This window comes from Hyla sarda, chromosome 7, assembly GCF_029499605.1.
Source record: "Hyla sarda isolate aHylSar1 chromosome 7, aHylSar1.hap1, whole genome shotgun sequence".
NCBI lineage: Eukaryota > Metazoa > Chordata > Amphibia > Anura > Hylidae > Hyla > Hyla sarda.
In genome coordinates, this window is record NC_079195.1 from 116,335,175 (window position 1) to 116,361,996 (window position 26,822).

General features: G+C 44.7%; 1 protein-coding gene across 1 annotated transcript; it reads left to right on the forward strand.

Annotated features, from left to right (window-relative positions):
• The first annotated feature begins 13,867 nt into the window (after positions 1-13,867).
• LOC130283163 (collagen alpha-2(I) chain-like) lies at positions 13,868-23,593 on the forward strand. The gene is made up of 3 exons (XM_056532356.1): positions 13,868-14,966; positions 18,444-18,853; positions 23,444-23,593. The coding sequence occupies exons 1-3, from the start codon at positions 13,892-13,894 to the stop codon at positions 23,591-23,593; spliced, it is 1,635 nt and encodes a 544-aa protein (XP_056388331.1). The 5' UTR covers positions 13,868-13,891.
• Positions 23,594-26,822: the final 3,229 nt, after the last annotated feature.

The window sequence follows — 26,822 nt, forward strand, 5'->3', positions numbered from 1 at the left end:
GGCTACCTGGGAACCCTGAACTACCAGGGTTATTACTATCAAGATATACTAAGATGGTGCAGCTATGCTACTGTTTGTGCCAAAAATTGCTGTGGTTCTGTAACTTAATGCTCCAGTAATTTGCGGTGAAAACATACACGGTTTTTGCTGCTGCAAAGCAAAAGATGTAGCAAAACCACATAATCTAAATATGTCATTAATTTCGTTAGAGGCATAAAAAGGTATAATAAATAAGTGTCATGGCTAGAGCCTTTTCTTTTTTTAAACAAAAGTTGCATTTCATGAATCTTGCATTAATGCTAAAATATACTTAAAAGAACATGCATGGGGAGCATATTGATTGCAAAAGTCTAATTTTGAGCAACCCAGAAACTTGTGCAAAATTTGCTACATTTTGATATCAGACCTTGAGCTTTGGTAAATTCCCTGTTTACAGCAAAATGTAAATGAACATTGAACATTGCTCCGACAAGCAGGCATCTAAGGCACAATGGAGAAACAGACTACAGAAGCACAAGGCTGCTCTCAGTACAATGGGCAGTGCTGTGGTCCATAAACAGCAGAATATTCATAACCCAGTACCAGTGCTTCTCTCTTCCCTGACATGCTAATCAGAAAGGATTCTTGGACAATGCTACAAATTTTAAAGGGGTACTCCAGAAAAAAAAAATTCAAATCAACTTATGACACAGGTTATATAGATTTGTATATTACATCTATTGGAAAATCTCAAACCTTCTACGACTTATTAGCTGCTGTATGCCCTGGGGGAAGTCATATAATCAGTTCAAGTCAGACAAGGTGCTCTTTGCTGCCACCTCTATCCATATTAGGATCTGTACAGAGAAGAATTGGTTTGCCTTGGGGATTTGCTATTGCTCTAAACAATTCCAGACACGGACAGAGGTGGCCAGGGCCACCATCAATGGGGTACAGCCAGTACTCCAGTAAGGGGCCCGAGCTCCCAGGAGGCCGGGGCCCCAGCTGCACCCCCCTTCAGCAGCCTGCAGCCCCAGTACAGAAGCAGGAGACTGCTGTTTAAAGCTTCCAGGGGCAAACAGAGGAGGCCGCTGCTACCAGAGACATTTTTTCTTAAAACCTGTGGCATGTTGTACCTGTAATATCAGGGGCAGGGCCGACACTGCTGACTGTCTGCTACCAGAGCAGAGAAGGAGAGCAGAGAGGACACCCCTCCCCTCACACTATTAGTGGAGCAGGATCACATGATTTGTGTTTCCTTCTCCAAGACCCTGACACTCGGTTGCCACTGGTAATTGGAAGACTTCCCATGCCTAAGGAAGGCATCCATCAATCATAGTAAGTTACTTTCTGGACAGGGGGGGAGGGGGGAGTTTGTAATTTGGGGATTAGTAGGAGATAAATAGGCAATATCTCATGCAACAGCTGGAGGCACCTCGGTTGAAAAACAATGAGATAGTGACTACCTCCATCTCATTGTTTCTCAACCGGGGTACCCTCAGCTGTTGCAAAACTACAACTCCCAGCATGTCTTTGGCTGTGTGGGCATGCTGGGAGATGTAGTTTTGCAACAGCTGGAGGCACCCTATTTGGGAAACACTTTAATATCTATCTATTTATTTATCTATCTATCATCTATCTTTCTCATAACTATTTATCTATCTCTCTCTCTCCCCCAATAGGGCCCCTACTCACTTGACGCCAGGACTGGTTGCAGCCATATCTATCTATCTATCTATCTCATATCTATCTATCTATCTATCTATCTATCTCATATCTATCTATCTATCTCATATCTATCTATCTATCTCATATCTATCTATCTATCTATCTATCTATCTCATATCTATCTATCTATCTATCCATCTATCTCATATCTATCTATCTAATATCTATCTCATATCTATCTATCTATCTCATATCTATCCATCTCATATCTATCTATCTCATATCTATCTATCTATCTTGAGCCTTGTAAGGGGCCCCATAAATTCTGATGGCAGTCCTGGAGGTGGCAGCAGAAAGCAAAGAGGGCAATATTTAGGGGAAAATATACCACAGCATCTGAACTATGAGGGGCTTCAAGAGACTCATCGGATCACCCACAGTACGATTGTTGGGATCCAATGAATCAAGAAGGCATTCACTCACCAGCTCCAGGGCCACTTCGGGAATCTTCATGAATGGTCTGCCTTCTGACAGGTTATACAGGTAGATAGCCGATATCACTGATCAGTACTATGCCTATGCCCTATGGGTACATTATAAATGTAAAACAACAAAGTTTTAATAAGCCCATTCCATAATAAAAAAGGAAATCACCCCCTTTTACCATTTTACAAATAAAAAAAATTAAATGAATAGACATACGTGGTATTGCTGTGTGCGGAAATCTCCGAACAATTAAAATATTATGTTAATGATCTCATATGGTGAATGGCATAAGCATTAAACAGTCCAAAATTGAAAATTTTTTGATCACTTCACAGAAATAAAGGGAATAAAAAGCATTCAAAAAGTCACATATACGCAATAGTGGTACCAATAAAAACTACAGATCACGTCGAAGAAAATAAGCCACATTTTCAATTTCCCATGACCAATAATGTTTTTTTGGTTGTGCCGTACCTTTAATGGTAAAATGAAAGGTATCATTACAAAGTGTAATTGGTCACGCAAAAAATAAACCCATATTTGGCTGTTTCTATTTTTTTGTGCTGCGTTTTTTGGGTAGAAAAAAACACATTAAAAAATGCATAAAAAAGGCCAGTGCAATTTCCTGCGTCTGGCATTTTTTTCTTTTTTTTGGTACCCAAAAAAAAAAAGGATGCAGCAGTGATGGAAAATTTTTTATTAAACGAAATGTATATATTTTATAACAACATTTTTATTATTTTTGAATAAAGTGTGTGTGTGTTTCAAATTTTTTTCTAAATTTTTTACATTTTTTAGGTAGTACTACTACTCCCAGCATGGAACACACTGTTCCATGATAGGAGTAGTAGAACCTGTACTATAGACATATCACCCCGGGTGTCAGTCATGACACCCAATGCGATCGTCCATAATATAGCAGAGATGTGGAGCGGCTCTATACAGCGCTCGCTTCTCTGCACTATACTCCGGCCAGGGATGTGAATTGAACATCACTCATTCATATTTTCCGCCCAGAGCTGTGATTGTCCGGATGGTTGCAGCCAATCACAGCTCTGAGGGAAATATGAATGAGTGAGTGGCCGAGTATAGTGCAGAGATGCGAGCGTTGTATACAGCTGCTCTGCATCTCTGCTATAGACCGGACGATCACAGTGGGTGTCAGTAGTGATACCAGCTGTGATCTGTTCTTACCTGCAAGTACTACTACTCCCAACATGGAGCACACTCTGCTCCATGCTGGGAGCTGTAGTACTTGCATTAATAGACAGATTGCAGCGAGTGTAACTTGTGGCACCAGCTGCAATCTGTCTATTAATGCAGGTACTACAGCTTCCAGCATTGAGCAGAGTGTGCTCCATGTTGGGAGTAGTAGTACCTACAGTTAAGGAAAGATCACAGTGGATGTCACTACTGACACCCGCTGTGATCCTCCTGTATAATGTATAGATGGGGCCGCTCTTCTATGGTCCCCTGCACGGCTGTATATATACACATATTCCAATTTCCCACAGAGAGCTGTGATTGGCTGGAACCATCTGGCCAATCACAGCTCTCTGCGGGAAATATGAATATGTGTATATATACGTGAGTGCAGGGAACCATAGAAGAGCGTCCGCCGCATCTATACATTCTACAGGAGGATAGCTATGGGTGATCTGTCAATTTGTACAGGTACTACTACTCCCATCATGGGAGTAGTAGTACTACCTAAAAAAATTTAAAAAAACTAAGAAAAAAGTGAAAAACATACTCACACTACATTTTTATTACTGTCGGCTACAATTTTAGGTCCCTGCCCACATAAATTACCGCCCACATAAATTGATCCCTGTTTAAAAAGTAATAAAAATTTTGTTATAAAAAAAGCTACATTTCGTTAGATACAATTTTTTTCTTCACTACTGTATCTTTTTTTTTTTTTAATGGTACCCTACAAAATTTTATTAAAAAAGGTATCTCCATCACTTTTTTGGATAGCTAAAGTCCCAAAACGAGTAAAAAAACGCCTGCAAAAATGCCAAAGTTAAAACCCACATATCGTTTTTCTTGGCGTTTTTTTTCACTCCCACAGACTTCTATGGGAGAAAAACTCCACGATTTTGACAAAAAAATCACCAGTGGCTCAACATGCTGCAATTACCAACGATCTGAAAAACGCCAAAAAAGAGTGAAATAATGGCAAAAGGATAAAAAAAAACGCCAAAGTGAAAAACCCCAAGTGGAATAAAAATGTTGCGATTTCTCATTGATTTACAGCTAACATCTGGCCGCAGCATTTGTTGGCAAAAAAAACGCCATGCGGCAGAATTGGCGTTTTTCTTGGCATTTTTACCCCCAAAAAACAAGTGGAATTCCAGCCTATGGGTCTGTGGATGGAACAAAAAATTTTTTATGATTTTTAGAAGGCGAGGAGGGAAAAACAAAAAAGGCAAAAACAAAAATAGCTTGAGTTCTTAACCCCTTAATGACATGGGATGTAAATGTATGTCATGGTAGGGTGGAACTTAACACACCATGACGTACATTTAAGTCATGTACATGACCGCGAGCACCGGACCGATGCTCGCCTCATGCTCGGCAGGTCCTGGCTGCTGTCAGCAGCCAAGGACTTGCCGGTAATGGCAAACATCAGCGATCGTGCTGATGTCTGCCGTTAACCCTTCAGATACCGTGATCAATACAGTTTTTGGCATCTGCAGCAGTGCGGCACTTAAAATGGATGATCGGATCTCCGGCGGCGCTGCAGCGGGCATCTGATCATCTATAATGGCGGACGGAGGTCCCCTCACCTGCCTCCGTCCGTCTTCTGGGGTCTTCTGCTCTGGTCTGAGATCGAGCAGACCAAAACAGAAGATCTCTGATAACACTGATCAGTGCTATGCCTATGCATAGCACTGAACAGTATTAGCAATTAAATGATTGCAATAAATAGTCCCCTATGGGAATATAAAAAGTGTAAAAAAAAAAAAAAAAAGTTCAAAAGTTTAAAAAATTTGAAAAATCCCCTCTCCCAACAAAATTGTAAATCGTTCCTTTTTCCCATTTTACCCCTAAAAAGTGTTAAAAAAATTGTTCATAAACATATTTGGTATTGACGCATGTGTAAATGTCCAAACTATCAAAATATAATGTTGATTATCCCGTATGGTGAACGGCGTAAACGTAAAAAAAAAATGTATTCAAAAAATAATAATAAAAAGTGATTTAAAAGTAAAATATAAGCAAAAGTGGTACCGATAAAAACTATAGATCACGGCACAAAAAATTAGATCACACCACCCCTGATACAGAAAAATTTGAAAGTTATAGGTGGTCAAAACAGGGCAATTTCAAACATACTACTTTAATTTTGTTAAAATAGTTTGAGATTTTTTTAAAGCGGTACAATTATGCTTCAAACTATAGATCACTTTTGTCATAGAAGCAATTATACATTGGATGAGTCTGTGCTGCTTTTTCTAAGGCAGTGTTTTCCAAACAGTGTGCCTCCAGCCATTGCAAAACTACAACTCCCAGCATGTCTGGACAGCCAAAGGCTAGGAGTTGTAGTTTTGCAACAGCTGGAGGCACACTGTTTGGAAAACACTGGTCTAAGGGTTCATGCAGACATTATAGCAAAGGCTGCCCAGGCATGCTAGGAGTTTTAGTTTTGCAACAGCTGAAGGCACACTGTTTGAAAAACACTGATCTAAGGGTTCTTGCAGACACTATAGCAAAGCCCTGTACACAGAGCCTGTAAAACTTTTTTAGTAAAGAGCCGCCATTCGGATACTTCGTATGTGGAGATATTAGCGCAAAATGAGGTAAAAAGTGGCACAAAAATGACACTACATTTTCAAAGGAGTTTATATTAAAAAAAGTTTTAAAAAGTTTACACGATGCACTCCAGTTCTGCAAAAGTGGGTGTGTTGTCAGATTTATCAACTTACATGTATAGGAAGTAAAGATGAGCGCACTTTTCAAAAGTTTTGGTTTGAACCGGCAATGAAAGTGTTAAGTCGCGGTGCTGCCTGGGCATAGCGCCCAGCTCAGCAAGGGGTTACAGAAAAGCAGCGACCTGTACAAATTGCTGCTGTACTGTATTGCTAGGTTCACACGAGCTGAACCTGACAATGTTCGGTAGTTCGGCGAGCCGCAGTTTCCCTGAAGTTTGGGTCGAAACCTGGTTTGCCTTGCTGAACCCTAACAGGAACCCTCCTCAAAAAATATATGAATAAACCTCAGCAAGAAAAACTAAATATGAAAACACCTATAATAATCCCGTCCGAAAATTCACAAACACATAAAATCATGAAGATATATACCATAGGTTTTATTGAATAATGAATCAATACACAGACTAAATCATCCCAAGAAACCTATAAAAAACATATACACAAAAATACACATGAAAAATGATGAAACAAGTGTGAGGGAACACGAGCGTGATGAAAATTAATATTGCTAACATTGCACTTTGCCCTTAGGTATAAATAAATAACCAGGATGTGAATAATAGATGTTAATCAATGACAATCTATGTACATATGATATAAATATGATGAAAAGTACTGCCAAATAAGCTACACAACAAATACAGGGTTGTGGTTATTGGTCATGTCACAAAAAGGGGCCAATGCTAATGACCAGGTAAAATCAATAAAAAAAAACACTCCAGGCAAAATACATTCACTCATGTTCCCCCACAAACGCATTTCATTATCCTGCTTTCTCCATGGGTAGTTCTGGATTTACTTCAGATTACAGGACCAATTCAAAGGCTATACTCATGTTTACATGAAAATACTGGCATCAAGTTTACACTACCTTTAGGATGGTATAAAAACGTAAAAAAATTGTGATTTCTTTTTTTTCCCCCCAATGTTATGCATTGAAATTTCAAACTTACCATTGCAAAATACTACAGTAATTATTTTATATACCGTATCTTACGCCCTATAGGACGCACCGGCGTATAAGACGCACCCAATTTATAGGTGTAAAATCTAAAAAAATAAAGATTTTGAACCCAATAGTGGTCTTCAACCTGCGGACCTCCAGATGTTGCAAAACTACAACTCCCAGCATGCCCGGACAGCCGTTGGCTGTCCGGGCATGCTGGGAGTTGTAGTTTTGCAACATCTGGAGGTCCGCAGATTGAAGACCACTGCATATGAGGTAATACTCACGTGTCCCCGCCGCTCCGGACCCGTCACCGCTGCCCTGGATGTTGCTCCATCGCTGTCGCCGTGTCCCCGTCGCTCCGGAACGTCTCTGCTGCCGGCCGGGTATCCTCGCTCTCCGTCGCCGCCATCACGTCGTTACGCACGCCGACGCACGTACGCGATGACGTGATGACGAGGAAGGAGAGCGCTGGCCATACAGGAGACCGAGGAGGCAGGTAAGGTCCCTCCCGGTGTCCTGTAAGCACTAACCCGGCTATTCAGGCGGGCTGTTCGGGACCGCCACGGTGAAATCAAAGCTGACCGCCGCGTCTGAAGGGAAAGTGGCACTAACCCGGCTGTTCAGTCGGGCTGTTCGGGACCGCCGCGGTGAAATCAAAGCTGACCGCCGCGTCTGAAGGGAAAGTGACATTAACCCGGCTGTTCAGTCGGGCTGTTCGGGACCGCCGGGTCCCGAACAGCCCGACTGAACAGCCGGGTTAGTTCCACTTTCCCTTCAGACGCGGAGGTCAGCTTTGATCGCCGTGTCTGAAGGGTTAATACAGGGCATCACCGCGATCGGTGATGTCCTGTATTAGCCGTGGGTCCCGGCCGTTGATGGCCGCAGGGACCGCCGCGATAGGGGTGTATTCACCGTATAAGACGCACCGACTTTTCCCCCCCAGTTTTGGGGAAGAAAAAGTGCGTCTTATACGGCGAAAAATACGGTATATAAATTAGATTTATTTATTTATTTGTTTTTGAATGGGGCTTACTTTGAACTGAAGGCATATTTGCGATTGCTATTATGGGGTACCGTCACAGTATTGCATGTGTTTTTGCAGAAAATGACCAAAAAATTTTTTGGTTTATTGCAATTTTCAAAAAAAATTCCTGCAATTTCAGAAAAGTGTGCTTAAAAAATGGCAGTAGTGCAACGGTTCTGCAACAGTATCACAAAAAAAACATAGGGGGAGATTCATCAAGACCTGTGCTGAGGATAAGTTGACCAGTTACCCATAGCAACGAATCAGATTGCTTCTTTTATTTTTCAGAGGCCTTTTTAAAAAATGAAAGAAGCAATCTGATTGGTTGCTATGGGCAACTGATTAACTTTTCCTTTGCACAAGTTTTGACGAATCTTCCCCATAATGTGTGAACACAGTCTACAAATAGGCAAATAGTTCACTTAACTCAACAAGTATATCTTTCTTAGGCTAAATTCACATGGCCGATTGTCTCCAGCAGTGTGAAGCACGTTATTTTCGGATCGCAAATAGCGGGAGAAAAAAAATAGTGCTTGCACCGTCTTTTTCTCCCGCTATTCTCTCTGAAAATAATGGCGCCCGACGGACCCCATTGACTATAATGGGGTCTATCTATTGCCTGTTATGACCCCTTAAAATGACGGCCGTCAAACTGCAAAAAAAAAGAGGGTTTGACATCCGTTATTGCCAGGGCATAACAGCAGTGTGAAAGGGGCCTTAGGATGTTGAAACTTTTTTGTGGGTATTTGGCCTTTTTAATAGACATACTCTCACTCACCTCATTGTTGGATTTTGATTCTGATGTTTTAGATTAATCTCCTTCGTGTACATCATATTGGGTCTGCATATCTGCATTTGCGGTAATTGCTGCTACAGTTCAGCTTATAAAGTGCCATTAACACAGTCGGAGCCATGTTTGAAGCATAAACATGTATGAGGGCTCTGAAGAATACAATAATAATATTTCACAATCAAATAGCATATGATTTTGATTTCAGGTCTTAATTTTTCAGGTTTTTTAATTGGGGCAAAAAATTTAAAATTTAGGTATGAAATGGAAAAACGTGCTGCAATTTTAAAGCAACACAAGTAAGCTATGAAAATAAAAAGAGTTGTGATTAATATTACGGTATCATAAATATCAGGTTTTTTAATATGACCTTCACTGTATTCTTCTCTAGAAGCAAATGCTTAAATGGGAATGTGTCAGCAGAAAATTACATATTTCTTATTAATATTCAATGTATTCAATGTATTTTCTTTTTTAAGAATTTTGGGAGATATTTTGTCTACTTTTCCATTTTACTAATTATAATATTAAAATAACACTGAAATCTTGCAGTTTTAATTCTGACCACTAAGCCTAATAATAAGCTGATACTTTTTGTTCTGTACAGATCCGGGTACGTTCACAAGGCCAGATCTTCTGCGAGTTCCCAACAGCAGGATTGCAATCGCGGATTTTCTGCAGCAGATTATATTGACGTCAATGGGGTCTGCTGCAGACTTTCCGCTGCGGAAAACAGCTGCGGGAAACTTGCAGAAGATGTCTGTCCCATTGTGTAATGTTCTGGAGTATTGTTTCAGGTATCAAAGGGCATTGGAGTACTCATAAGAGGTAATATTTAAACCCGTGCACGTGTAACCAGAGTGAGTAGATACCAGTACAGGATGTTTTTCTTCTTATCTCTTTAGATAAGTGCCCATTTGTTGGACTGTCAATAACATTCTCTAGTCACTTGCTAACTAGTGATAACAGCAGAGCAGTTGTAGTTTTATAACCTCTTTGTCTGATGTGATGTACAAGGGAAGTCCTTCAGAAGTTCAAATGTATCATTTAGTAGAATATTCATGGCAAGAGCACAAAATGTTTTTCCATCTGCTGTATAAGCAGATACTGGGATTCCGAAGTCCTGTAGCACGCTGCTGTAAAGTGGTTTTGTAAGGAGCCATAGAGAGGTGCATGTGGCCTTTATTGTATCTCTGTATGCTTCCGCAGGCATATGGAGGCTTTTTCTGTTAGATTCCATGTGCATCTAACACATATAAAAAAAGGTGGCATGCTGTATTGGAAGCAGTGTGGGCATATTCAAAAACTACTGTCATTTCTATTACAGCAAAAAATTTAGAAAATGTGAGAGTTCATTTTTGCACCACTAATGGGGTGTTTTTGCGCCGTTTTGGTTTTTATATGGCAAAATTGTCCAAGTTAGATGCCAAATTGAAAATCTCTAAAAATTCTGGTGGGAACAAGCTGATCTCGCGTAATGTTCTATGGATTGCACGATTAGTGCCCAGACAAGCAACAGCTGTTTGGATGTCTGAACATGACTGAAGGCAAAGACAAAAGGAAAATAAATATAAATCTCAGTATTGATCACAGTGTCTAAAAGGTGATCACTCATGTCCAGCGCCTGCTTTATAGACTGTAAACCCACCACAATATACGTTACTGTGCGCAAGGGGGTAAGTGTGAGTGCAGGTGCAGTGATGGTGTAGTCAGGTAAACAACCATGATAACAGAGGGATGTGTTGTTGCAACCCTATAAAGATAAAAGTAGTCTAAGGTGGAGCTTAAAGGGGTACTCCACTGGACAACATTTTTTTTAAATCAACTGATGACAGAAAGTTAAACAGATTTGTAAATGACTTCTATAAAAAAAAATCTTAATCCTTCTACTACTTAATTCTTTTTGAATTTCTTTCTGTCTGACCACAGTGCTCTCTGCTGACACCTCTGTTCATGTCAGGAACTGTCCGGAGCAGGATAGGTTTGCTATGGGGATTTGCTCCTACTCTGGACAGTTCCTGACATGGACAGAAGTGTCAGCAGAGAGCACTGTGGTCAGACAGAAAGGAAATTCAAAAAGAAAAGAACTTCCTGTGGAGCATACAGAAGCTTTGAAGTACTAGAAGGATTACAATTTTTTAATAGAAGTAATTTACAAATCTGTTTAACTTTTTGGCACCAGTTAATTGAAAAAAAATGTTCTCCATTATCATTATTTTATTATCATTTGTTCATATTTAACTAATTGAGTAGATAACCCCCCCCCCCCCACCAAAAAATTATTATTTTTTGAAAATATCATGTAAAACATAAAATGTCTGCCACCACCACACCACTTTTGAAAAACTGACATGCATATTGGAAACCTCAAATAATGAAACCCTTTAAGTATTTGGTAGAAATTTTTGGCACCAAATTTTGGCATGAAACCTGAGAATTTTGGAGCAAAAAGCTTTCAGTATGTTCCCCAATACGATGGAGGTTTTTCTCCGCCAGAAGCATTGACTGACTCTGTGTTCTGAATACAGTGTGCCGCTAGTGCTGCATGTGAAAGGTCTGGTTAGTCACAACTGTGCCCAGCAAAATTAGCAGTTATAGGCTATGTTCACATGGCAAAATATTGGTGAAATGTCTACCCGAATGTCTACCCGTATTCCATGTTGACATGTCAATCCTTTTGATAGAGGCCGGAATCGGGATTTCTGCAACAGATGTTTCCACCGCTGAAATTCTTCTATGTATATGCAACAGAAGAATCGCATTGTAAATAATGGGACTCCACTGCAACCCAATTTCCGAAGTGGACATTTTCTGACGAATTCTGCACAGAAATTCCTATGTGTAAACAAAGCAATACAGGGGAAATGAGGCTTGCTTTCTGAAACTAAGATTTCAGACATTGCAGTTTTTGGGGGAGATTTATCAAAACCTGTCCAGACGGAAAGTTGTTGAGTTGCCCGTAGCAACCAATCAGATCACTTCTTTCATTTTTAACAAGGCCTTTGCAAAATAAAAGAAGCAATCTGATTGGTTGCTATGAGCAACTCAGTCCCTTTTCCTCTGGACAGGTTTTGATAAATCTCTCCTTTGTGTCTTGTTATAAAGTAAAAAAAAAAAATGGCATTGAAGAACCGCTCACATTTGTACAACAAATCACCACAATTTTCCAATTTGTCAACACCACAGTTTTAATAATACAAGCACATTTTTAAAATTTTTCACAGTAAAAATGTATGCTGTTTTTCAATGCCGTTTTTACCTGTGACCTTAGAAATGCAATGAAAATACACATAAAAACCCTTTCATTTTGCAAGGTCTTCCTACTCTTCCTTTAGAGGATTAGATTCTATTTTGGCAAAAAGTATACAATGTTCAAAAGGAGACATGTCCACAGCGTTAATAAAGCTTCAAAAAAAAAAAAAATAGTAGTCTTTGCAAAAGACAATTGCTCCATCTTGTGGCAAGAAGTAAACTTACATGCTTTGTCTTGGTTCCGAAATATAAATCTAAAGCGCTTACTAACTTTTACTGGAAAGGAATGTAACAAAAGTAATAAGTACTGTGGTCTACATCTTTCTTGTTATTTTCATCTATTTATTCATTTTTCTTTATTTTCTTTATTATTATTATTTTTAAGAACAGGGGTATGACCAAAAGACTACTCAACACATTCTGCTGGGTTAGATTTCTCAGTTGTGGACCTACAAGTCATAGTGAGGCTAAGATTATATTTGGCAATGCAAAAAAAAAATGCAGCATGGGATGGCATACTCGCAGCATGGCTTTATTATTGACCCAAAACGCTGCGGTCATATGTTAGCTGGGAGTCAATAGCAACAGGGAAATATGAAATGCCATAAATACATAGTAGGAGATTTATCAAAACATTTTAAGAGGAAAAGCTTCTTTAATTAAAAAAAAAAAAAAGGCCTCTGCAAAATTAAAGAAGCAATCAGATTGGTTGCTATGGGCAACTAGGCAACCCTTCCTTTGCCCAGGTTTTGATAAATCTCCCCCTAGTGTTTTTTTAGTTTTTTATTCTTTTGTGATGTTTTTAGGCTCGGGCAGTTTTCCAAAATTGCGGTTTTCACATTTTTTTTTAATCTTACCATAGACTTCAATGGAAGAGAGAAAAAAATCAGAAAAAAACGCAATGGCCCTGATTTATCAAAATTTGTGAAAGAAAAACTATAGAGATTTTGTCTAACCAATCACAGCTCAACTTTCACTTTACCAGAGCTCGTTAAGATAGGAATGCAAAATAATGAGGTTTTTGGGGGCATTTTTTTTTCTTCTGACAAAAAAAAGTAGTCCTAGCCTCAGAGCCGCTGGAAGATTTGGGCTATGTATCCACTCATTTAATTGGGCAATTTTACGGGCCATAAAAAGTAGCCATATTATGATAACTGAGTAATAAAATGGCTCTATGTGCATGCATGGAATAATTACAAAAAAAATAATGGGGACATTTAACAAACCTTGTGCAAAGCAACAGTGGAGCAGTTGCCACTATGAACCAATTAGATAGCTTTTTCCATTTACATTCCATTTCCAAAATGAAAGCTGGAATCTGATTGGTTGCTATGGGCAACTAATTTGCTGTTTCTTTGCTCAAGGTTTGATAACACCTTATCTAAGCGTTGTGCAATTTTCAGGGCCATTTACATGCAAATAGGGGAGATTTATCAAAAACTGCAGAGGAAGAGTGGTGCAGTTGTCCATGGCAACAAATCAGATTGCTTCTTTCTTTTGTAAAGAGACCTGTGAGAATGGGAGCAAACGGAGCGGGGGAACCCCTGGCGTAGTGGCGTCTTGACGGGGGTTTTAGTGGCCCTCCCAGATGTTAGTAAGGGTTAATGGGGTTAGAGGTATATTTCAAGAGAATGGGGGTTAAAGGGTTAAATGGCTGCTGCTCCTTTAAGGGACAGTAGCAGGTGGCTCGATAGTGGGGTGAAAGAGAGGTCATCTGGAGGGGAGGGGGAGGAGTGTATATAGGGGGGTGCCCCAGGGGGGGAGGGTACTCACCAGTCGGCGTGTAGAAGCGAGAAGAAGGTGCCATGTCGTCCCTGGATGATCTTTTCACCCACCTCCGGGCTGCTGCAGCGTCTCATGGGGATGCTTGGGTGCAGGAACAGGTGCGGGGGGTCCTGGGGATCGGGAGTGGGGTGCAGGCTGACCCCCTCCCTGGCTTGCGGCGCGGGTCCCGTAGATCCAGGGCTCCGGAGCGTCTGAGTCCTGAGCCCACTCCCCGTAGCAGGCGGCGGTGCCTGAGCCCTGTGCGGTCTTCCCGGGAGATGGCAGGTACAGTGTGCGGGGGCACTTCCAGTGCGGCTTCCCGGGGGACAGTGTCAGGGCGTAGGGCAGAGGATGCAGGAGGGGGGGCAGCTGCTGGTCCCTCCGCTCCTTCCCCACTGTGCGGCCCGGGTGGTGGTGCGGCCGTCCCTGAGGTGGGGGTGTCAGGTCGGAGATCGTCGAGGAAGGGCACCAGGAGTGAACGGGGGACGGCCGGAGCTGCCGGTCCCCCTGTGATGGCGGCTGCGGTCTCTTCATCTGCCCGACGTGAGGCCCGGCAGAGTGGAGGAGGGGAGGCAGGGCCGGCCCTGTCCAGTGCAGGGTCGGGCTCTAGGCAGCGTTCTGGGGCCAGGTCTGCAGAGGAGAGGAGGCCCGGAGGCAGCAGGGACACGGCTGGCTCACCTTCTCTGAGTGCAGCCCAGCAGCGTACAGCACAGCAGCAGAGCTCCGGGAGTGCAGGGGAGGCCAGAGCTCGGAGATCTTCTGTCAGCGTCTCTCTGCCTGTGAGGGAAGATGGGCTGGCTGGAGGTCGGCAGGATCCAGAGTGCTACAGTGAGAGGGCGCCACCTGGTGGTAGGAGTCGGCATGGCAGGTCTGGAACTGCAGTTGGGGAATATTCTCCTTCTGATTCTTCCCTTTCTGATTGTGCTGCAGATGCTGAAGAGGAGCTGGCGAATCCGGAAAGGAGGGCGGCCGGTGAGGCGGTCATTCTTCGGCGGGAGCCTGGAGCGGATTTGGCGGGACCTTCAACAGCGCTGGATGACAGGAGTGCGGCCGGCGGTTCCAGGGAGCGGACGCCCAGGCCTGCGGCTGCTGGGGCATCGGCTTCGGGTCAGCCTGGTGAGTCCTCTGGGGATTTGGGGTTGGGGCCTGTTCCTTTGAATGTGACGGGGGATGGGGGGTTGCGGGTTTTGCTTTCACAGTTAATGAGTGTTTTGTCTGGGCGTCCTGGGGGTACGGCTGTGGGGGCGTCCCCGGTTCCTGTGTGGGTTGCTCCGGCGGCGGGAGTACAGGTTGAGGCGCCGGCGGGGGGCGGGTCGGTGGTGGCATCGGCCGTGGGTGGAGGTGCTGTGGGAGCTGCAGCGGTCGCTAAGGCAGCGGCGGAGGATGTCCGTATGGCGGACTCCGCGAAAGGGGAAGTGTATGTCTGTTTTGAGGGGCCCCTGGGGGCTCACTTGAAACCGGAAGTGAAGGAGAAGATCTGGAAGGACGAATATGTCGAGATCTTCTCCTTGCTTCCGTTGGAAAAATTTAATTTAGATAGGAAGAAGCCGGAGGAGAGTAAGAAGGAGGAGGAGGAGAAACGGCGGTATCGGCTGATACCTCGCACGTTTACTAATTGGATGCAGGCCTTTTCTATCCTGGCGAGTGTTATTGGGGAGAAGGCACCAGAACATTGTTCGGCGCTTTTTTGTTATTTTGATTCTATTGGTGAGGCGTACCGGGTGTATGGGGGAGTGGCGTGGCTGCGTTATGACGAGCATTTTCGTCAGCGCAAGGCGGTCCGGGCTTCCTTGAGGTGGGATCATAAGGACATAAGTTTATGGATGCGACTTATGGCCGCTCCTCGTGGGGGGTCTCAGCCCTTTCAGGGGGCGGCCGGCGGTTTCTCAGCGGCCGGACAGTCGGCCGGTTCGCGTCGGGGCTGCTGTTGGCAGTATAATGAAGGGCATTGCCGCTTCCTCTCAGATTGTAAATTTAAGCATGAATGTTCGGGGTGTGGGGGGGCTCACAGTTTCTCCCGATGTTTTAAGCGTGGGAAAGGAAAGGGAGCTGAGGCTTCAGCGTCCCGGGGCGACTCCAGTGAGGGTGGACGTGATGCGGCCGTTTTTAAGACAGTACCCAAATAGGTCGGCGGCGGTTTTGTTGGAGGAGGGTTTTAGTTTGGGTTTTGTGATTCCCAGTTCGGCAGTTGCGCAGGGGGTTGGGGGGCGCAATTTGGTTTCGGCTTATGGTCATCCTCAGGTGGTCACGGCTAAGCTGCAAAGTGAGGTGGCGTTGGGCAGGATGGCAGGTCCTTTTCCGGACCCGCCATTGGCGGATTTGGTGGTTTCACCGCTAGGCCTGGTTCCTAAAAAGGAGCCGGGCAAGTTCAGATTGATACATCATTTGTCTTTCCCGGCTGGGGCTTCGGTTAATGATGGGATTGAGGAGGGTGTGTGTGCGGTGACATATACCTCTTTTGATGCAGCGGTGCGGTGGGTTCGGAAGTTTGGACAAGGGGCATTATTGGCCAAGACGGATGTGGAATCGACGTTCCGTTTGTTGCCGGTCCATCCGGGTAGTTTTCATTTATTAGGAATTCGTTGGGAGGGTCAGTATTTTGTTGATTGTTGTTTACCAATGGGCTGTTCGATTTCATGTGCGTATTTTGAGGCTTTTAGTTGTTTTTTGGAATGGGTGGTGCGGCAGGAGGCCGGCTGGTCCTCTGTGCTGCATTACCTTGACGACTTTCTTTTTTTGGGGCCCAGGGGCTCTCGGATTTGTTCGGTGTTGTTGCATACGATGGAGGCGGTAGCGCAGCGTTTTGGGGTCCCGTTAGCTCCTGATAAGACGGAGGGACCGTCCACGGTAGTGAAGTTTTTGGGTATAGTGATTGATTCGGATCGTATGGAGTGTCGCTTGCCGGAGGATAAGTTGGCGGATTTGAGGCAGTGTGTGCAGCAGTGTCGGCGTTGTAAGAGGGCACCTTTGAAGGAGGTCCAGTCGTTGTTGGGGAAATTGAATTTTGCCTGTAGGATTTTACCTATGGGTAGGGTTTTTTGTAGACGTTTGTCCTTGGCCACGGCGGGGGTGACGGTTCCGCATCACTATGTTAGGTTGTCTGGGAGGTGCGTGCAGACTTGGAAGTGTGGGATTCCTTTTTGTCGGTTTACAACGGCAGGTCCATGTGGATGGCGGAGGTGGTTGATGATGCTGAGTTGGAATTGTTTACCGATGCATTGGGTTCGGTAGGTTATGGGGCATTTTTTCAGGGGGAGTGGAGTGCGGCGGGGTGGCCGGATTCTTGGCGTGCGGCGGGTTTGGTGGCTAATTTAGTTGTGTTGGAGCTGTTTCCTATTGTGGTGGCAACGGAAATTTGGGGGGATCGGCTGAGGGATAGGAGGGTCCGTTTTCGTTGTGACAATATGGGGGTGGTCCATGCGATTAATAATCAGACTTCTAGTTCTCCGCCGGTTTTGCGCTTGCTTCGTCATTTGGTTCTGCGGGGATTGTTGTTGAATGCGCAGTTTGTTGCTGTACATGTTCCAGGTGTTGTCAACTCTGTCGCTGATTCTCTTTCTCGTTCACAGTGGGACAGGTTTCGCGTGCTGGCACCGGAGGCGGAGCGGTGCGGGATCCCTTGCCACGATTGGCTGTGGAGCGTGGTTTGGGAGCGGCGGCGCAGTTGATTCAGAGGTCACTGAGTGCTCGCACTTGGTCTGCGTATTCGAAGGTTTGGGGTGAATGGGAGGTGTTACTGGAGAGGGTGGGTGTGTGTGCTGGTACTGAGGACTGGGTGACTGTGGTGCTGTATTTTGTGGGGATGCAGTTTGAGTCGGGGGTGTCTGTTTCGGGTGTGTCACGCCGTATGTCAGCTCTGGCGTTTTGGTTTTTGGTGCGGGGCCTGGGGGATGCCACTAAGCATTTTTTAGTGTGTCGCGCCCTTATGGGATACCGTAGGGGGGGTACGCAGCCGGATAGGCGTCGCCCGGTTTCTTTTGATTTGTTGGGTTTCCTGGTGGAATGGGTGGAGTGTGAATGCACGGATGCTTACGAGGTGCTGTTGTTTCGGGTGGCGTTTGTGTTGGCCTTTTTTGGGGCCTTTCGAATTTCGGAACTGGTTGCTCAGAGTAGATCGGTGGTTGGGGGTTTGTTGTATGGGGATGTGATTTTGCAGGCGGAGGGGGTGAGTTGTTTTTTACGCAGGTCCAAAACTGATCTGAGAGGTCGGGGTTGTTGGGTGGTTCTAGGTGAGTTGCCAGGGTCCTTGGTGTGCCCGGTGCGATGCGTGCGGGCGTTTCTGTCAGTGAGGCCGGATGGTATGGGATCTTTTTTAGTGCATAGGGATGGGTCATCTCTCTCGCGCTTTCAATTTGTGTCTGTTTTCCGTAGATGTTTGAAGGCACGGGGGCTAGAGCCTGGGGATTACAGTTCTCATTCATTTAGGATAGGGGCCGCCACTGAGGCGGCCCGGTGGGGGATGGGTGAGGAAGTGATTCGGCGGATTGGGCGACGGGAGTCTGCTCGTTTTCGTCTGTATGTTCGTCCCCATCTGTTATGATTATGTTACGTGGGTTATTCTGCTTGCTATGTTTTCTTGTTTGTGTTTTTCAGGTCGTGATCCGTGCTTGGTGTGGATTTTTGGTCACTCCTATGTTCGGAGGGGGGCGATCCGGGCTGCGGTGAGACGGGACGGGAGGCAGCTGGGTTTTTCGAGGGACCTGGCGGTGTTGCGGTGGATTGGAATTGGTGGCATGCTGTGGTGCGGGGTGCTCCCTGAGGTACAGTTCAATGCTTCTTTGGACCGCCACCCGGACATCTTGGTGGTGCATGCTGGGGGCAATGATTTGGGCCTTCGATCGTCACGGGAGATAATTAGAGACATTAAGCTTGACATTCTGAGGCTAAAATCTACCTTTCCAGGTTTGTTGTTCGTTTGGTCTGACATGGTGGCTCGGCGGGTGTGGCGGCACGCCAGGTCGGTGGATCGCTTGAATAAGGCTCGGGTCAAGCTCAACAAAGAGGTGGGTCGTTTTGTTCGTAGGAATGGGGGGATAGTGGTGAGGCACACTGATCTGGAGGGGGAGCCTTGGGAATTCTTGGATCCTGATGGTATTCATTTAAATGACATTGGAATGGATTTGTGGGCGTTGGCCTTGCAAGGGGGTATTGAGCTGGCGTTGCGTGTGTGGCGGGATGAAGGTCAGTGAGGTGTCACTGTCTTTCATCTGTGGCATGTGAAAGGGTCCCGGGGGAGTTAATAGTTTGAAAGATAAATGTTTGAGATGGTTCAATTGGGCCTCCTGGTGGTGGTTCTGGGCCTCAGGAGTTCGAGGGATTGTGCGGAAGGTTACCGGGGTGCCCCGGGGCCAGGGGCTCGCGGCCAGGGGTAAGAAGCGTGTTGCACAAATCCGGTTGGGGGAGGGGAGTGCCCTCCAGTTTGGTTATGTTTATATGTAAATATTCAAATGTTATTTATTGGTTTGTTAAATAAATGGGCCACACGGCCCAATTTTCCCACAGCAGGTGTCAGTGTCTTTTCTATTGGGAGAAGGGGTTGTTACGTGGTTAAGAGTGGGTTAGAGAGGAAGGGATGTATCTAAAATCCCATCCAGTCATGGGAGCAAACGGAGCGGGGGAACCCCTGGCGTAGTGGCGTCTTGACGGGGGTTTTAGTGGCCCTCCCAGATGTTAGTAAGGGTTAATGGGGTTAGAGGTATATTTCAAGAGAATGGGGGTTAAAGGGTTAAATGGCTGCTGCTCCTTTAAGGGACAGTAGCAGGTGGCTCGATAGTGGGGTGAAAGAGAGGTCATCTGGAGGGGAGGGGGAGGAGTGTATATAGGGGGGTGCCCCAGGGGGGGAGGGTACTCACCAGTCGGCGTGTAGAAGCGAGAAGAAGGTCCCGCCCGCCCTTTTTTTTTTTTTAAACGCTTGGTGGGTGGGATTCTGATAAGGGGGAGGCATGTGAAAGGGTCCCGGGGGAGTTAATAGTTTGAAAGATAAATGTTTGAGATGGTTCAATTGGGCCTCCTGGTGGTGGTTCTGGGCCTCAGGAGTTCGAGGGATTGTGCGGAAGGTTACCGGGGTGCCCCGGGGCCAGGGGCTCGCGGCCAGGGGTAAGAAGCGTGTTGCACAAATCCGGTTGGGGGAGGGGAGTGCCCTCCAGTTTGGTTATGTTTATATGTAAATATTCAAATGTTATTTATTGGTTTGTTAAATAAATGGGCCACACGGCCCAATTTTCCCACAGCAGGTGTCAGTGTCTTTTCTATTGGGAGAAGGGGTTGTTACGTGGTTAAGAGTGGGTTAGAGAGGAAGGGATGTATCTAAAATCCCATCCAGTCAAGGAAAGGAGCAATCTGATTGGTTGCTATTGGGAACTGCACCACACTTCCTCTACACAGGTTTTGATAAATCTCCCCCATTATGTCCATATTTTGGCATGTATTTTGGGAAGTAAATGGCCTGAAATATGTCCCATAATAAAATAGATTCATGCTGTAACCCCCCAAAAACTGCTTAAAAAACAGCCAGCTCTTCACTGCTGCCCCAGTTCCTCGCTATGACTGTGCACCTGGCAAAGTGTTATAAATGTAATGATATGCGGCACATGTCCCGGCACAGTTGACTTATGGTTATATAGTTTGGAAGGTCCGCCCCTTCTCAACTCCGCTACAGTATAGTGTCAGCAGGTCTTGCACCTGCAGTTGTGGAGTGGAGTGGAGTTGCGGACTCCTCACACGGCCGCTGGTCACGTGGGCTGGCATTCTCACGCTGTCAGCGCAGGCAGCCTGCGCTTGTTTTACAAACACATGGACGGCTTGGTAGCAAGGCATACCAGTGCACAGCCTTCCTAATGGGCGGCATTACATGCCAACCATCAGGCTATCCACCCAGAATGGTCTGGCAGAGTTTACCCTTAGCTGCTCATGCGATTGTGGAGGGCAGGGTACCAATATCATTGTCAGGTGGCGGAATCGATTGCAGGGGGGAGGGGGGCGTTGGTTAAATTAAGGATCCCAATGTGGGCAAAACAGGGCGGGGGAAGCAGGTATAAACATGTATTCCACATATATATATATATAGGCACCAGGTCAGTTGCACTGGGCATGTTAAGCAGGTTCAGTGGGAGTCATTCATTGGGGGTGACTTGGGCAGTAGGCACCGTTAAGTGGGGTATCAGAGGGGTAGCTGGGCACAGAGTACGGGTGCATACTGCTATCATTCACAAGATATTGTTTGTAGTTTACTGTAGTTGTTGAAGTCGCGGTGGTTCAGAGTGTCCTGGGACAGTATATATTGCCAACGTTTTACCTAGAACAGGTGTGTGAAGAAAAAAAAGGAGTTTTTAACTAACATACACTTTGACACAGGCATCCATAGACAAATCAGTTACGTGGTATTTATAATAGTTCTGACAGCGGGTGTTAGGTTCAGGTCAAGTGGTATGCATCAGTTGATTCTCGGATAAGCTAACTATACAGGTCTGTCGGTAAGTTTCAGCACGCATTTAGGTCCGTTTCCAGGGTTGCAATGTCCTGCCATATGCGGCTCATATCCTCATAATAAATAAAAAATATAAAAAAAAAAAAAAAAAACTCACCCACATATCTGACACAGTCAAATGGCATTCGCTCATACAATTGTTACTGACACGTTTTCAGAGCAATACCGTGCAATTGTGCATATATGTCCAGTACAGCTGACGTGCCAGCATACCGGGCCCACTTTCAGGTGGAAGTCACTCACATCATTTGTTACTGGCATGCTTTCAGAACAACCACGGTACAAAGCTTGTAGGATAAGTGACTTGCCCATCATACCTGACATGTCTTGTCACAAGTTACTTGCATCTTATTGCTACTGACATGTCTTCAGAGAAATAACGTTACGTAGTTATAGTATAAGTGACTTGCCCATTATACCTGACACGCCGTCAAGTGGAAGTTACTTGCATCATATTACTACTGACACACTTTTCAGAGTTATACTGGTTTTGCAGTTTAAGCATAAGTGACTTGCCCATCATACCTGACACGTCTTCAGGTGGAATTTACTTGCATCTATTGCTACTGACAAGTCTTCAGAGCAATAACGTTACATAGTTATAGTATAAGTAACTTGCCCATTATACCTGACTTACATTCAGGTGGAAGTTACCTGCTACATTGTTACTGACATGCTTCAGAACAATATCGCAGTCATATGCATGATATGTTAACAATAATAATAGTGATAAGAATAAGAACTAGAATAAAAATTAAATGAATAACAAAGAAAAAAAATCTGTGGATTCTGGGCCAGTAGTCCAGGAGGTGAGTACATCCCGTGTGAGTCCACCCTGTGTAAGTCCACCCCGAATGAGTCCCCCCTGTGTGAGTCCACAGTGTGTGGATCCACCCTGTGTGCCTGTAGCTTCCACTTCAAGTGCTCCAATCACAGGTATGGTTTCAGAGGATTTGATCATTGCACCTGTTTTCTTTGAGCTTTCTGGTATATGGAAGGATATTATAGACGGCAGGGATGTCACGTTCCATGACACAAGTTACTTGAATCATATTGTTACTGACACGCCTTCAGAGCAATACCATTTACGTAGTCATAGTATGTTACTTGCCCATCATACCTGACACACATTCAGGTGGAAGTTACTTGCGTTTATTGTTACTGACACGTCTTCAGAGCAATATGTCAAAAACATGTAAGGAAAAAATATGTATAGGGATTTATATTCACATAAATTCTCTTTCAACACTTTTCAAAGGCAAAAGTTTACATGCTCACTCCGTTCTTAGTATAGCATTCTCATGTCAATGACACAGTAGCTTTTACTTCATTACTACATGTTTTTTTTTTTCAATCAACAGTTAGTACATTTTATCAATAAGTTACCGTGTATCTAGTCATTTTCAGTCCTTTTTTTCAGGGCATAGCGCTCGGTGACGGAGCTTTTGAGTTTTTGTTGCTATACACCAAATCCATCACGGTAGTTGTCATCAGGTATCAACACATTTATCAATGTTCACCGCAGTCGATCAATATCTATCATTCCATCAGCAGTGTTAATATTTCGCATCATATCAAACACTCATCCATGTGGTTGTTTTCACGTTACAGGGTTACTGATAAGCTTCAGTGCAATAACACATACTCATTGGAGGTACAAGTTATAAAAACTCTCATCACCTATTGTTGCTGACACACTTTCAGAGCAATGGGTCGCACATCACACACATGCAGTGGCATAACCCTCATCACATGTCACATATTCCAGGTTGGATGCACTGATTCATCTATCGTTGCTGACACGATTTCAGAGCAATGGGTCACACGTCACACACATGCAGTGGCATACCCCTCATGACCTGTCACGCTTCAGGTGGCATGCACTGTCCACCTATGGTAGGGAAAAAAAACATAGTTACTCGACACTCATTCCAAGCAAACATTATAGGTTTCACTCATACGTTCCTAGCATGGCACTCTCAACTTCAGTCACAGCCTTATTTTAATCTAAATTCTGACAAGGGTAGTTACTTTGAAACGCAACAATAATTAGTACATATGTTCACAATAAGTTATATTTTAGTAATCTTCAGTTCATTTCTTTCAGGGCATAGCTCTTGGTGACATTGCTTTGAGTTTTACTAAAGTCAGTAACAGGTTGTCGGTTAGCATGTCTCATGATTCAGATATTGATGATACTTTGTCGATTCCAGAGACTCTGTCAAGGGCTTCGGACAGAGGCTGTGTCTCTTCATAGTGCATGTGGACAATTCCTAAGATCATGGAGGAGTTGCGCGGAAGGGGAGTTCTATAAGTTCACTAGTCAGTACCATGCATACTCTACCATCTACGTACACATTGTTAGTTTACATGTAGGTGAAGTACGCAATGTCATTACAATACATGTATAGATTTGCATCATGCCATCATACAGGTGCAATGTATGCATTCCTATCATAGGTATGCCGGGTAGATGTCGTGATCATATTTATTTTATATAGCAACACAGGGCAGGGGCACTGATGCATTTCATAGGTTGTTACGTTTTAGGATATTGACATTACTATGGTTATGTTCCTCAGGTATTCAGTCTTTTCATGTTTTCTTAGGCTGTCACGATATTAGTACTATCACATTTCGTGCACTCTGGTCTGGTGGGATTTGCTAGGGTTGGGGTCGGCCAAGTTTTCAGGTTGCTACGGTAGTAGGTCTGCTTTTTCATGTACTCAGGTTGTGTTTTCAGATTCACATGAAGATCATCACTAGTAAGCTTCGAACGCTCTAGATCTGTCATGCCTTTCAAGCTGTCACCGTAGTCAGTTTGGTGCACTGCTTATTATCAGGCAATGTCTTTTAGCTCTCACAAGAGCTGTTATATGTTCCAAATACACAAGCTTCGCATGCATAGACTTGTCACTAAATGACTGCTGTAAATAGGCACGTTACACAATATCTAGGCAACCTATCATTACTACGGGTATGATGGTTAAGCAATGTTCTCTCACGACTACAAGCGAGACGGTTACGCTAGACTTGTTACGACTACAGGCATGATGGTTACACAATGTCCTGTCACGATTACAGGCACTATAAATACGGTAGACCTGCCATGACTACAGGCATGATGATTACGCAATGACCTGTCAAACTATGGGCAAGTATGGTTATGCTATGTCCTGTCATGACTTCAGGCATGATGGTCGCGTAAGACTTGTCGCATTGGTGGGTACAATGGTTTTACAAGTTATGTCGGGTCTATGGCAGCCATTGGTCATGTTAGTATTGTTAAGCATACAGGTATACAGGATAGATGGCTTCACAGGGTTGAGTAGTGCTATTCAAGTAGTGTAACAAATATTTTTTTTTAAATATTTAATCAGTCCCCTGCCCCCTTAATCAGTCCCATGTCCCCCTTCACCAGTCCCCTGCCCCCCTTAATCAGATGCAGTATAGTACCCCCACATTAGGTGCAGTATAGTTCCCCACATTAGGTGCCATATAGCTCCCCACATTAGGTGCAGTATAGTTCCCCCACATTAGGTCCAGTATAGCTCTCCACATTAGGTGCAGTATAGTTCCTCCACATTAGGTGCATATAGTTCCCCACATTAGGTGCAGTATAGTTCCCCACATTAGGTGCAGTATAGTTTCCCCACATTAGGTGCAGTATAGTTCCCCACATTAGGTGCAGTATAGGTCTCCACATTAGGTGCAGTATAGCTCTCCACATTAGGTGCAGTATAGCTCTCCACATTAGGTTGGCAGTATAGTTCCCCACATTAGGTGCAGTATAGTTCCCCACATTAGGTGCAGTATAGTTCCCCACATTAGGTGCAGCATAGTTCTCCACATTAGGTGCAGTATAGCTCCCCACATTAGGGGCAGTACAGTTCCCCCACATTAGGTGCAGTATAGTTCCCCATCATTAGAGGCAGTGTAGTTCCCCACATTAGGTGCAATATAGTCCCCCCACATTAGGTGTCATATAGTTCCCCACATTAGGTGCAGTATAGTTCCCCCATATTAGGTGCAGTAAAGCTCTCCACATTAGGTGCAGTATAGTTCCCCCACATTAGGTGCAGTATAGTTCCCCACATTAGGTGCAGTATAAATCCCCCACATTAGGTGCCATATAGTTCCCCACATTAGGTGCAGTATAGTTCCCCCACATTGGGTGCAGTATAGCTCTCCACATTAGGTGCAGTATAGTTCCCCCACATTAGGTGCCAAATAGCTCCCCACATTACGTGCAGTATAGTTCCCCCACATTAGGTGTAGTATAGTTCTCCACATTAGGGGCAGTATAGCTCTCCACATTAGGTTGGCAGTATAGTTCCCCACATTAGGTGCAGTATAGTTCCCCCACATTAGGTGCAGTATAGTTCCCCCACATTAGGTGCAGTATAGGTCTCCACATTAGGTGCAGTATAGCTCTCCACATTAGGTTGGCAGTATAGTTCCCCACATTAGGAGTAGTATAGTTCCCCACATTAGGTGCAGTATAGTTCTCCACATTAGGTGCAGTATAGCTCCCCACATTAGGTGCTGTACAGTTCCCCCCACATTAGGGGCAGTACAGTTCCCCCACATTAGGTGCAGTATAGTTCCCCATCATTAGGGGCAGTGTAGTTCCCCACATTAGGTGCAGTATAGTCCCCCCACATTAGGTGCCATATAGTTCCCCACATTAGGTGCAGTATAGTTCCCCAATATTAGGTGCAGTATAGCTCTCTACATTAGGTGCAGTATAGTTCCCCCACATTAGGTGCAGTATAGTTCCCCACATTAGGTGCAGTATAAATCCCCCACATTAGGTGCCATATAGTTCCCCACATTAGGTGCAGTATAATTCCCCCACATTGGGTGCAGTATAGCTCTCCTCATTAGGTGCAGTATAGTTTCCCCACATTAGGTGCCAAATAGCTCCCCACATTAGGTGCAGTATAGTTCTCCCACATTAGGTGTAGTATAGTTCTCCACATTAGGTGCAGTATAGCTCTCCATATTAGGTTGGCAGTATAGTTCCCCACATTAGGTGCAGTATAGTTCCCCACATTAGGTGCAGTATAGTTCCCCCACATTAGGTGCAGTATAGTTCCCCCACATTAGGTGCAGTATAGCACGCGTCCTCTTCCTTGCTGCTCCACTCTGCTATTGCTATAGGCGCACGCACGGGACATCAGTGACGTCCCTGCGTGCCCTATTTCCTGGCGGCCCCTGCTTTTTAAAGTCAACGCGGGGGGGGGGGGCACCACAGAGAGGTAACGAGACATTCTTGTGTCCCGAATAAAGAATGTGACGGGGGCCCCTGCGGGCTACTTAGTGGCAGCCTTGGATCCACCCTTCCGGGCTTGATTAGGGTGTGCTCAGGCACACCCTGTGCACACGCCTATGGCTTCTCCCCATCATCTGCCGGCCTGTTACACTACGAGCTGTGTGAGTCGCCTGGCGCCCCTGTTGCTATGGCTCTCTGTGCAGCCGCACAG

Coding starts and splice junctions, on each gene's coding strand:
- LOC130283163 (XM_056532356.1), top strand. CDS start 13,892: ATGTCGTCCCTGGATGATCTTTTCACCCACCTCCGGGCTGCTGCAGCG. Junction 14,967..18,443: donor ATCGGCTTCGGGTCAGCCTG/GTGAGTCCTCTG, acceptor TGTGTTTTTCAG/GTCGTGATCCGTGCTTGGTG. Junction 18,854..23,443: donor GGGTCAAGCTCAACAAAGAG/GTGGGTCGTTTT, acceptor CATTTCTTTCAG/GGCATAGCTCTTGGTGACAT.